At 30.9% G+C, this 13,581-nt stretch overlaps 2 protein-coding genes across 5 annotated transcripts; both read right to left on the minus strand.

The window, feature by feature from the left end:
- Nucleotides 1-289: 289 nt before the first annotated feature.
- RhoGAP100F (Rho GTPase activating protein at 100F) lies at nucleotides 290-12,934 on the minus strand. 2 transcript variants are annotated; one of them, XM_075821622.1, is made up of 7 exons: nucleotides 12,780-12,934; nucleotides 11,276-11,519; nucleotides 7,335-11,184; nucleotides 2,945-3,105; nucleotides 2,658-2,844; nucleotides 1,197-2,597; nucleotides 290-1,136 (listed from the first exon to the last, which is right to left on the minus strand). In XM_075821622.1, the coding sequence occupies exons 2-7, from the start codon at nucleotides 11,483-11,485 to the stop codon at nucleotides 829-831; spliced, it is 6,117 nt and encodes a 2,038-aa protein (XP_075677737.1). In that variant the 5' UTR covers nucleotides 11,486-11,519; nucleotides 12,780-12,934; the 3' UTR covers nucleotides 290-828. The 2 variants fall into 2 exon arrangements, with proteins under 2 accessions (XP_075677737.1, XP_027193762.2); XM_027337961.2 differs by having other exon boundaries at nucleotides 290-2,597.
- On the minus strand, nucleotides 3,152-7,201 carry LOC113788505 (uncharacterized). Of its 3 annotated transcripts, none has more exons than XM_027337963.2 (4): nucleotides 6,576-7,201; nucleotides 5,153-6,506; nucleotides 4,010-5,088; nucleotides 3,152-3,948 (listed from the first exon to the last, which is right to left on the minus strand). In XM_027337963.2, the coding sequence occupies exons 2-4, from the start codon at nucleotides 6,441-6,443 to the stop codon at nucleotides 3,607-3,609; spliced, it is 2,712 nt and encodes a 903-aa protein (XP_027193764.2). In that variant the 5' UTR covers nucleotides 6,444-6,506; nucleotides 6,576-7,201; the 3' UTR covers nucleotides 3,152-3,606. The 3 variants fall into 3 exon arrangements, with proteins under 3 accessions (XP_027193764.2, XP_027193765.2, XP_075677741.1); XM_027337964.2 differs by lacking the exon at nucleotides 6,576-7,201 and having other exon boundaries at nucleotides 5,153-5,542; nucleotides 5,660-6,569; XM_075821626.1 differs by lacking the exon at nucleotides 6,576-7,201 and having other exon boundaries at nucleotides 5,153-6,569.
- Nucleotides 12,935-13,581: the final 647 nt, after the last annotated feature.

Genomic DNA, 13,581 nt, shown 5'->3' on the forward strand with positions numbered 1-13,581 from the left:
TTTTTATAATATTCAGTTGGATATTTATAATTTATTTTATAATAATAATAATTTATATTCAAATACAATTACAAGATGAAGGTTATTATGATTATAGTGATAGTGATTCATTAAGAAGAAAACGTATTAAAAGTGATTTAAAATCAAATCGTAATTCATCACCATCATCATCCGAAACCAAATTATTACAACGATCATCATCATCATCCAAAAAAACGAAAAATAAAACAAAAAAATTGGAAAAATCTCGATCCAAAACAAAGAAAAGTAATTAAAGAGAAACGAACAATCAAAAAAACAACAAACAATTTTTATTATTATTTTCGGTCAAATTCTGAATTTTTGAAGAGAAAAAAATTGATGGTGGTGATAATCAAAGAAAAATGTTTCTGGAAAGAAAAAAAATGTTTCTGATAAGAAAATGTTTCTAAATTATAAATTCGACAAAAGTTTTTTATATGGTTTTTTTCGTGTTTTGTAAATTGTAACATTTATCAATTAATAAATTAAGGTCAATATTGATAATTTAATTATTGTAATTTATTTACCTGTAGCTCTCTTAACTTTTACTGATGATTAACAATTTCAGAAGAAGAAAAACAAAAGAAATGATGTGTGTTTGATTGGGTTATTATCAAAGGAATGTTGTTTGTGTGTTTATGATGGCTAAAACAAGTAATGATAATTTTAAACAATATATAATTCAAAGTCAACCAAAAAACTACCCATATAGATGATAATAATAATAATGATGATAATGCTGTGGATGATTGATGATCGATGATGGATAAACTATTTAGGTTTTCAATTTACCACTCTTTTCGATGTTTAAAGAACATTATCATCATCCAAATGTTTTTGTTGATGATGACGATGATGAGGATAATCATTTGTTGTTGTTGTTGTTGATGAATAATGTCTTGAACTAATTAATGGTGTTTGATATTGTTGGAAATATGATGTCGTAGATGTTGTTCCAACCATAGAATCATCACCCGAATGATCGATTATGGATTGAATTTTGTTCATAGTTGTTGTTGTCGATGAATCATCATCATTGATCGTTGAATAGATTGTTGAGCTTGTTGTACCACCACCGCCAATCTTCCGTGACGACGATGTATTATAATCATTTCCTGTTAATAAATCTCGATCCAAATGATGATTGGTCATCGATGATGATGAGGCAAACTTACGTGTTGTTGTTGTTGTTAATGGATTGGAAGCAGAATTATCATCAATATTACGGCCCAATAATGATGATGATAATGATGAATATCCAGTGGTATATGAGCTAGTTATCATTGTGTTACTACCGCTATTACTACTGCTACTGATAATATTATTTAATCTTGATGGATAAAGCTGTGTTGATGATGGTCCACTACCAGTTATAAGTGGTTTTGTAGGCGAATTATGATTATGATGATATGATGATGATAATGTTGTTGATGATGGTAAATCATTATTATCATTTAGATATGATGATGATGAACGTAAATTTTTGATTGATGATAATGATCCACCACCACCATCATCATCATCATCTTGTAATGGATCATTCGTTTTATTCAATATTCGATTCGAATCTTCGAACAATAATGATCGTTTTGTTGTGCTCATCAATGATGGTTTGTTTACAGTAGAATATAATCCTTCATTGGTTGCGGTTGTTGTCGATGATGTAATCATTATATCGCTAATCGATGATGACGATATTGTTGTTGTCGTTGTTGATGGATTATTAAGATATTTTTTATATGTTTGATCAATAACTTCACTATCGGTATATTGATTTTTTTGTAATGATGATGATGATGATGATGATAAATATGGTGAACGTGAAGAAGATAATCCACCACTAGTAGTACCACCACCACCGATCAAAGATGAATCTTTGGAATAATAATCCGAAGAAGTTGAAAATCGATAAGATGTCGTCGATGTTGATGTTCGAATATCATTATTCGAATCTAATGAGCTTGTCGCATTCATTGATGACGTACCATAACGGGATCGATATGGTGATGATGATGATAAAATCGAATCAATCGAACTGATTCGACTTGATGATGTGGTGGTGGTTGTAATTGCGGTAGTGGTTGTTGCGGTAACCCCAGCATTTGATGAATTCAACATTAAAGGTCCAGTTGAACCGGCAGGAACCTTATATTTGGATATGGAATTTGTTGCCGATGAATATGCGGATATTGTACGGGTTGCATTCTGTGTTGATGGTAATAATCGGCCTGTACCGCTAATGCTGGTTGTCGTTGTCGTCGTTGCGGTTGTTAACGCAGTTGATAATTTAGTTGGTGAACCATCCATTTGTAAAATATTCGATTGAAAACGATATGATGATGATGATGGATCTGATGGTGAATCATAAAGATGTTGTTGCTGATGATGGTGATGAGGATGATCAACAGAAGAAGAAGTGGTGGTGGTAAAACTATCCGCAATCATTGGCGATCGATATGATGGTGATCGAATATTGGAAGCAATGGTCGTTGTTGTTGATAAAGATGCAGTACCACCATCCATCAATGATGACTGAGGGTTAAAATCGTCCGATTTTTTAAGCATATTCATTGCACCTGAATATCAATGATAATTGATCGCACACACACACAAACTTAATCAATTAACAAACTAACCTTTACGTCGTGGCCAAATATCCAACAGAAATTTAAACACCTGTATTGGTTTATAAACCGAATCCGATTGATCATGACAAGAAAATAATGGTCCAAAACAAATTGCTAATGCTTGTGATGTCATTTTATTACGATCCGAATTTATATGTATTAATTTTATATGATCCATCAGGTATAATACCGTATTCTGTTAATTTAACACTCAATTAGTTTCACGGGGGTTTTTCTTTCACAATTTGATCATGCAACAACTACAACTACGACAACAACCAACCAAAAAAACTTACCCGATGTGATTTAGGAAGACATTCCAATATTGAAAACATTAATTTTGCATTACCGGTTGGATCATCCGGTACACAAACACTTAAACCATCATCCATCATATCAAACATTGCTTTATTGAATAATGGTTCAGGTAGTTCGCGTAGATAATCTTTGAGCAAACCTAATATACAAACACAAAACATTTAAAATATGAAAATCGATCATAATTATAGGGGGCAAAAAAGGGTTAAATTAAAATTTATTATTATTATTTTTTTTTTTGGATCAAAATTCATCATTATTGTTGCTGTTGTTGTGTGTGTGTGGTGTGTAAAGGGTTAAGTAATAAAACAAAAACAAAACGGAAAAAAAAAGACAAAATGAATTCAAAGAACCAAAGAACCAAACAAAAAGAGAAAATGATGATAATTTCTAAAGAAAAACAAAATGAAATAAACCAAAAAAAAAAACAAAACTAAACGATAAAATAGAAAGAGAGAAAGAAAAAAATTATAAACCATAATAGTATAGATTATATAATCGTTAAATCTTCACACACACATAAACATCCACCCCTTTCGTTCGTTTCTTTGTAAAAAAAACACACACACACAAAACACTCTGAAGTTGTTTTTTTTCTGAATTAAAAATAGGCCCAAAGAGAATAGAAAAAAGGAAATTTTCAATAAAGTTTTGTTGTTGTTGATGATAATGATGATGATGATGTAATACCGGTATTGATATTTGAAGCAATTGCAGCTATAGCAGGATTAGTAGGATTAGTATTCATCGAAGAAGAAGAAGAAGCAGTAGAAGTAGAAGCCATAACCGAATTATTTGCGGTAGAAATTGTTGATGAAACTTTTTTCATTAATATTTTATGTAATTCTTTACCCGGTTCACTATGTTTCATTGTAAAACAAACACGACAAAAATAATCACGACATTCAAAACAATAAACCGGTCCATCTTCATAATAACATTGTGAACATTTTTGATCTTCAAGATATGGATCGATTTGAATCTTTTTAAAAGAAAAATAAGATAATGAATTAGTCAATGAGAAACACATAAACAATACATACCGTTTTCTTAAAACGTAATGACAATACTTTAACAAAACGTGCATTAATAGCACGTTGATAAGCAGATGTTGTTGAAAATTGTGCTCGACCAAAACCCATTGGATAATCAAAACGATCAGTTTCAAGTATAACATAATCAACTGGACCAAATATTCGTTGTAAAGCTTCGAATATTGATCTTGAATTTAACATTCCATGTAATGCACCTAAAAATACCATACGACTTTCATCAATCATTGATGAATGAAGGTTTTCATTATTATTGTTATCAGCCAATGTATCTCCATGATAATGAAATCCAGTACGATAATGTGAAGAATCTTTTTTATCCCATGGTATTATTTGAACATTTTTAAGTTTTCTTGAATGTTTTGATTGTAATGAATAAATATATTTCGGTCCTTCACTATCGAATGCAATATTGCATTGAGCAATTAAACGTTCAACTGATCTTGAATCATCAAATATAAGATATAAATAACCAGCTTTACTTAGATCACGACTTGAACGACTTGGTCGTACTTCTTTACCCGGTCTTTGTACGGCTAAAACACCATAATGACGAAATGCTTCCAACATATCTTCATTAGTCATATCCCATGGTACACCACCAAGAAATACTTTTACCGAATATTTTACCAATGTTTGTGGTTTAAATTCAAATCGGTTAATAGAAAATATTGATTGACATTGATCAACACGACTAGCTTCTTCACGATGTTTTCGTGCACGAATTTCTAATTCATCATTTGCATATGCAATTGCATTAAGATTATTAGTTCGTTGTTGTTGTTGTGTTAACAAATTTGAACTCGATGTAATCGATGATGATAATGATGAAGAAGAAGTTGTTGTTGTTGATGAATAAGGAACAATTAAATTTGAATGTCCATTTACAACAACAGCCGGTTGATTAATCAAATTATTAAGACCATGAATGTTACCAAAAATTGATCGATTTACAGTATCCGATGATGATGATGATGATTGTTGTTGTTGTTGTTGTTTCAATTTATCATCATTATTATCAATAATTTTATTGATCGAACCTTTGCCCAATACATTATGAAAAGAAAAATCTACAACAGAAAGAATAATGAAAAATTAAACCAAACCAACCAAACAAACAAATAAGAAACTTACCACCAGTTATATTAGTTGTCAATGATCGTTGCTTTTGTTGTTGTTGTTGTTTAATATCATTATTAAATGATGATGGTAATGATTTAGCAACAATATCACTAAATGATGATGATGATGATTTTGTTGAATCCAAACCTGTTTGATTCGTATCATTGATTGTTGAATGTTGTATATTTTCCATTTCTGTACCCGATATAATTATATATGGAAATGCTGGATTTGAATATTGACAATTATCATCATTATCATCATCTTGGATTTCAGCAGTTTCAGCCAACATTTGATGAAAAAATGTTTTTGAAACCAATTCTTTTCGATCAAAAAATGTTTCATTCAATGTAAACAATGCGCCTTTATCCATTTTACCAATGAATTTTTCACCAATTTTGCCTGAAGTTGATGATGATGATGGACAATTATCAATATTTTTTTGATAATCATCATTATCATTTGGTGAAAAATTTGATGCATTTGGATTTAAATGAAATGAATGTGAATTATTATTACCTAATCGCCATTCACCATAATCATCATTATCTAGATCTTGACCAAAACAATTATCCGAAATTGGTGCAGATTTTGAATAAAGATTTGGAAAACGAAAATGACGTTTTGGTGGCTGCTGTTGCGATTGTTGTTGTTGTCGTTGATGATGATTATATTGTAAAAAACGATCAGTACCAATTGGTAATTGTGTTGAATTTCTACGTCCAATATTCAAATTAGGATTATTTGTCGATTTGCTGCTTGAACTGCTGCTGCTGCTATTATCGATACTATTCGAATTTGTCATCATCATTACATTTGTCATTGATGAACGTCGACGATGATTATTCATCTTCAAATCATCATTACCATTACCATCTTTAACATTAACCGCATTATCATCAGCAACAGTGGATTCATTCGATTTGTTATTATTTAAATCAAATTTTGAATTAAATGTTTCAATAATTAGATTCAGATTTTTCATATAATTTTCATGATTTTCTTTTATAACCAATGCTAATGATGGTCCATCTAAATTTTTTGATTGTTCAATTAATTTTAAACTATCATCAAGATTAAATGATTTTGTTTGATAATCTTTTAATGATTCGCTATTGGATTTTTGTGACATTATAGAATCACATATGAATGATGTTGATGAATTTGATTCAAAACCAGAATCCATTGATAATGGACTAGAATCCAGGATAGTACTATCCATTGATGTAAGTGTTGTTGTTGTTGATGAACGTCGTTTGTTCATATTGATTTTTTTTACATCACTAATCGGTGATGTAGGCATTTTGCTGTTGTCGTTTGATTCAAGGGAAATTTTGAAATTTTCAACGAAAAAAAAATGATTTTTCTAACAAAATAACGAAACGAAAACGAAAAAAATGAGAACACAAAAGAAACGTAACAAAAAGAAACTTACAAATGAAAAATGTCGTCTTCTTTTGAAGAAAAATGTATGTTTCAATCAATCAATACGTTCGATATTCATGGTGATCATCAGATATGACCATTTATCATTGATGACGATGATTATGATGATGGAAAAAGCTCGATTATTGATGATGACGAACGATGATGATGGATTTTGTCAAAATTTACTCATCACACAGACATCAAACACACAAACAACAAAATATGACACGATTATTTGTGGTCAATTCGACCATTAATGGATTATTTGTACCAGAAAAAAAACAAACAATCGATTAATATCGATTAAAATCGATTATTTGATCGAAACGATAATGATTATTTTCAATTAAAAAAAATGAATTGATAAAATTAACCCCGAAACAAACAAAATTCAAACCCAAAAAAAAGATTTGCGATAAAATGAAAAAGTAAAATCAGTTAATTCAATCAATCAGGTATAAAAGAATGAACGAACGAAAAAAAAACGCATTGATGATGAAACGCAAAGGATGATTTAAAAATAAAATGATAAAAACAAACGGTGGAAAAAAAGTGGGTTAACCAAAACGCAAAAGTTTTCAACAAAAAAAAAAACAAAGTTCGCAACCAAACTCAAAAACGGGAAAAAACAACGAAAAAAATACGGAAAATGTGATCGAATGTTTTTTTTTTTTTTTTTTTTTGTGTAAAACAACAACAGGAAAACATTTGGGAAAGAAAGAAAGAAAAAAAAATTTCCGTAAACATTTCTTTTCAACAAACTTACTTGTTATAACATTAATATCGGGAACATTTTCCAAACTAATATCAGCTAACCATGAATTTTTTTCAAATGATTCACGTAATGTACGTTTAACTAATGATGAACCACAAAGACGATAAATACCTAACATATATAAACCACGTTTTTCTATTTCATCACAACAACGTTTTATTATTATCGGTATTGAATAACCGGATTGTTCACGTTGTATAATTGTTTCTAGATCAACACCGAATAATGGTTGCTCATTGCCACCAATATTACCACCGATTGATGATCGATTTGTTGTGCGTAAATTACCACCAACACCACCACCACTACGTTTTGATCTTTTAAATGTTTGCGTTAAATCATGATATTCCAGCTTAATATAAAACATTGCACCAGGTGTATCATATAACCGTAATTCAAATGCATGAACATGTTGTGTAATCAATCCAGGAATCGATGGTAAATGTATCGTTCCTTTGGAACATTGTTTATGACGCATATTTAAATCAGGTAATGATTGATCCCATGTATAGAATAAAAATGAAACTTCTTTTGTATCAAATAGATCAATATCGAATACTTCATCCCAATCAAAATTTGTATTATTATTTTCATGTGATTGTACAGCAACTGTTCGAGCTTTATATATTCGATCACATTCAACAACTGAATATAATACTCGTTTGGTTGTCGCCGCTGTCGCTGTTGATGATACAATATTTTTTGCCGGAATTAAATGATCAAATTGTAGACCACGTACACCCAGCAAATGAATGACCAATAATCCACTATAACCGGCAATTTGACCATCGTTTAATTTTCCGCTCGAACTACCCGTTGACATTGTCGCTTGTTGTTGTCGATGTAAATCCGGACCATATTGTTGAAAACCGCTTGGATCAATCATTAATATACGTGATGGACGTGTTGATATTTGTCCTATTAATGATGTTGTTGTCGCCGCTCCTGCCGCTGATGTTTGCGGTTGTCGCTGATGAACACTGCCTTGATCCATCAACACATCATCCACATATGGTGGCCGATTTTGATGATGAAATCCAGAAGAATCAGTAGAATTTTTCGTCATTTGTAAATTCGAATAACGTGTTTTCATATCATCCGTATTCATCATCATTATTTGACCTGAAATTGCTAAACGTCCGGATTGTGGTTGTTGCAGGTCTTGTGCCATTTTACTTTTACGTATTGTTTCATATATGGCTGATGTTGATGAAGCACCACCACCAGCCCCACCAGCAGCAGCAGCAGTTCTTGATGATGATGTCAAACTACGATTATTTTTACCCAAAATATCTTCAGTTGATGATGATGATGATTCAGCTAAACTAGCACGCAGTGAATCTAAACGTGTTGTTGATGATAATCTTTGTTGTTGTCCAGAATATTGATTTCGCTGATCATGAACATTACGACGCATTTGCGCTAACAACTCTGCTGATGTTGAATAATCATCATCAATAATATCTTTATTACTGTAATTATCAGCCATTGCTGAATGTGGTCGAATTGATGATGATAATCGTGGATTCTTTGTCGTCGATGATGAATATAATTGTTCTAATTGTTGCAGGCGATTTGATAAACTACTACTGGCACGATGATGATGATGATGATGTGATGAAGAATGACGACTACCACTAAGGCCACTACCAGGTGCTCTTGGTAATGAATTACTACGGTTATTCGAATGTTGTTGATGATCAACACGGGCACGATATTTTTGTTGTTCAGTATCGGAATAATTTCCCGTATCAAATATATTACCCGAACCATCACCAGCGTTAGTAGTTTCACCACGAAGATAACGTCTACGGGCAATTGCAACAGCTTCAGCCATACCTGGTAATGGTATTGCCATTCCATGTTGTTGTGAAATACCGGTACTAGTGCTGCCACCTATTCCGACACTACCGGTCAAATAATTCGAATTACCCAGTAATGATTGTGTTGAATATGAATTACGTAGCATTGCTGATTGATCAAAACTATGATGTCGTATACGAGATGATGATGGTGGTCGATGACGCATTGATTGTTTTGCCGATTGATAACGTTGTAGAAAATGATCAATTTGATCGACTGGATCTTGTTGTTGATGTAGACCAAGACCATAACCACCACCATAAATCATTTGTTCGCTTGATGTACGCATTAAACGACCAGTTGCTGATCTTGATCTTGATGATCCTTGTTGATGATGATGTGCTAATCGACCATGATATAATGATGATAATGGTGTTCGTAATGGTTTTTGATTGATCATAGCTGCAGTGGTGGCGCTGGTTGCAGTTATAAGCGAACCAGATGGTAATGTACCACGTCTTGTGCCTGGCATATAAAGATTATTATTATTAATTTCAGCTCTTTCCATTTCAGATTGATAAAGATCAGCAAGATTATCGGATGTAAATAAACGACGATGATTACGATAACGTTGACGTGCTGTAGCCATCATTAAACTTGAACCAGGTCTTGAACCACCAATACCACCATATAATTCTAATGAACTACCACTTCGAACAATAATTTCATTGACAGCAGCAACAGCAGCCGCAGCTTTTGCTGGTGTTGGATCTTGTAAACCAGCAACAGCAGCAGCGGCTGCTGTACTTGGATCATCCAAAAGACCAGCTTCAGCAGCGGCTGTTGCTGCTTGATAAACTTCTTCTTCATCATCTTCATCCAACAACAAATCAGCGGCTGTTGTTGTTTCAGTAAATTGTTGTTGTTTTTGTTTAACAACAACAACCGGTTTATTATTATTCTGTTGTTGTTGTAAACGTAAATCATCAACACGACTATAAATATCACCAGCTACCGTATCATAATAACAAGAATCAGACATTCCCGTACCATAGATATTGCGATTCGTAAGCATATGTTCAGCATTCAATGGTCTTGACCGAATGGTTAATATTAATCTTCTTGGTATGGACATTATCAGAACAACATCATCCAATGACATACGTGAAACATCAACAAAATTTATAGCTAAAATTTCATCACCAACACGTAGACAACCAGATTGATAAACACTGGATTCAAGGGCAATACGTGATATATAAACACCATCCATTGTATAAAGGCCATCACCTTCACGAATATACAGGCCTAATGTTTGTCCTGGACGTTTAATAATTTCAACAAATTGTATCCATGATGGTAATTGTCCATAACAATCACCAAAACGTCGAATACTATCATCTAACCATTGTGATAATAATTGTGTTGGTGATATTATACGTATAATCATTTCACCACGATTTTCTAATTCAGAATATTGTATATTTGCTAATGAATTTGGATCAAATTGTTGTTCAACTTGTTCAATTTGTCTGAAAACATCTGATGTTAACCCGGATATACGTGAACGAAATTGTTCTGGTTGTGTTATGATCATCATATCGGATACGATTCTACCGCCACCACCGTGTTGCTGTTGATGATAAGGCCCATTTAATGGTGATGATGTGGATAATAATTGTTTTCCATATTGCGATTGCGATTGGTGATGCGGTTGCTGTGATGATGATGTTATTGTTCCATAGGCACCTATATTACGTGATGGTGACATAATATTTGCTTGTTGCGATTGCGATTGTTGTTGTTGTTGCGATTGCGGCATTAGATAATTAGTAGTAGTACCACCTACATAACGTTGTTGACCACCACATCCCGGTATAAATGATGATGTGGGTATCGTTGCGGAAGCCTGTTGCTGTTGTTGTTGTAAACGCTGTTGTTTTGGCTGTTGTAAATGTTGAAAATGTTGTTGATAAAGATAATTATTACTAACTGATGGATTTAATAACTGTGTTTGCGGATTGTTTGCGAAACCATTCTGTATTTTTTTTTTTTTTTTGGAAAAAATAACAGGTGTTAAATATGCGTCAGGTAAGGCAGTTTTTTTTTGTGAAAATTTTAAAATTTACCTTTCGACAACCACCACAACAAAATGACATTAATGAATTTGATAAATTTGCCGGTTGTTGTTGTTGTTGTAATAATGGTCGCTGTTGTTGATATGTGGCTGTTGGTGGTACAGCAATTGTTGGTTGCATAATAATCATTGGTTGTTGTTGTTGAAATTGTTGTTGTTGCGGCTGCTGTGGCTGAGCGGCAGCCATATTTGTCTGATACATTTTTTTGATTGCGATTTTTTTTTGCTATTCACGTCTAGCGATCGATTATGCAAATTAAAAAAAACAAGAAAAAATTAACACAAAAGAAACATTAATTAAAAATTTGTTAATCAAAAAAAAAGCATTCATATAAAAAAGATGAAAGATGTTAAAGGGTTATTTTTCGTCGTTGTTGTCGTTGTTATCGTCGATGATTGATTGATTGATAGTAGTAAGTTCCGGTTGTAATTTTTCTTGATTCCGGTTGTAATTATAATTAATCAAACTTGACTTTTATTATTATTATTATTATTATCATTTGAACCATTATTACTACTTTTAATATTATTATTATTATTACTACTATTACTATTACTATTAGTATTAGTATTATTTAAATTAATTTTTAAATCATTTGTCATTAGAATGAATGAAATATAAAATAAAATTGATATAAATGACAACAGGATGGCTATCCACATGATACGATTAAATTTTTTAACTTTCATATGTATTACCCAATCCAGTACTAAACAAATTATATTAAAAACAATGCATGTAATTAACATTGGTAAACGATTATAAACAATAGCCATTATACCATAAATATTTACAAATGTATATAATGCAATATTCAATGTATTGAATAGAAAAATCATTATTTTATCTGTTTGTAAATCGGCATCCAAATTTTTTAATATACCAGTACTTTGTTTATCAAATGAATTATATGCATTGTTCATTAGAAATACTATAACGATTGAACGAACGATATTTAAAACAATCATTATAAAACGCAGATAAGCTGCTTTAGTTGATGGTAAATTTGGCCATAATTCAATACCATATGACCAATCTGGATAGATTTGTTTTAAAAATATTAATGATAATAACAGAACTACGATACTTGTAGCCATCATAATATAAAAACGTTTTTGATGTAAATGTTGTGCCATTATAATATCGATTGATATACAAATTATATTGAATATTATAAATATTAAATACATTATCCAATAATGATTAAATATTGATATAAGGCCGGATATATTTGTAAATAAATAATAACTAATTAATATTGTACTTAGTAGTAGTAGATAGTGCTAGAAAATTACAAAAAAAATTACAAAAAATTACAAAAAAATACAAAAAAATTACAAAAAATTACAAAAAAATTACAAGAAATTTAATAACTTACCTTTTCTTTTTGATAACCAACATTAATATCATTTAAACCGGCAAAAATACCTTTATTTACTTTTTCAAATGCTTGAAATTCATCATAACATAATTTTATACTATAAATTATACGTACAATCAATAAAATTATTAATAACCAACGTAATGGACTTTTTTGATTAATATCATCTGGTATTTTTAGTTTATATGGTTGTGGTTTATCCGTTAACATTTGATTATTTTTACGATATTTATTATTATTATTATTTGTAATTTTTTTTCTATTAATTTTTTGATTATTTTTAATCACTAAATATTGTATTATAAGTGTATATATTTGACCACAAAAACAATGACGATTATAAGGTAGATTATTGATAGATTAATTGATGATAAATTTTTTTGAAGAAAATTTTGGAAAAAATCAAAAAAAATAACCGACACAAGTAATTCACAATTATAAATACCCGAAATTATTAACAAAAACACACATTTTTATGTTGCGATTTTATCAAGAATTATAAATTAGAGAATTATAATTATAAAAAATTCTAATTAAATTAATTGTAATTAAATAATTACAAGTAATAATAATAATTACCCTGAATCTATTTTCGGAACAAATAAACAAAAATTACTAAAAACCATAAACAAGTAAAACAAAATTGGCTGTAAAATTTTTCTTTTTATTGGATCAAAGAAGAAAATGTTGTAATTGAAAAAAACGAAGCAAAACAAATTTTTATTGAGCCCTAAGATTCTCTAATAGCAGCAGCAGCAAGAGGAAATTTTTAGTTGAAAATTTTCTTCATTTCTTCGGGCTTCTTCTGGTCATTCTCAAACACACACCAGACACTAACACTTGATTACTTATAAACACCGAAAATAGTTTGGTTTTTTTTTTGCTTGCAATTGAAAATGAGCCCGAAAATTTTACA

This window comes from Dermatophagoides pteronyssinus, unplaced genomic scaffold (assembly GCF_027571235.1).
Source record: "Dermatophagoides pteronyssinus isolate colony J.1.1.1.1 unplaced genomic scaffold, Derpt_VIB-CSIC_2022.12 sq0011, whole genome shotgun sequence".
NCBI lineage: Eukaryota > Metazoa > Arthropoda > Arachnida > Sarcoptiformes > Pyroglyphidae > Dermatophagoides > Dermatophagoides pteronyssinus.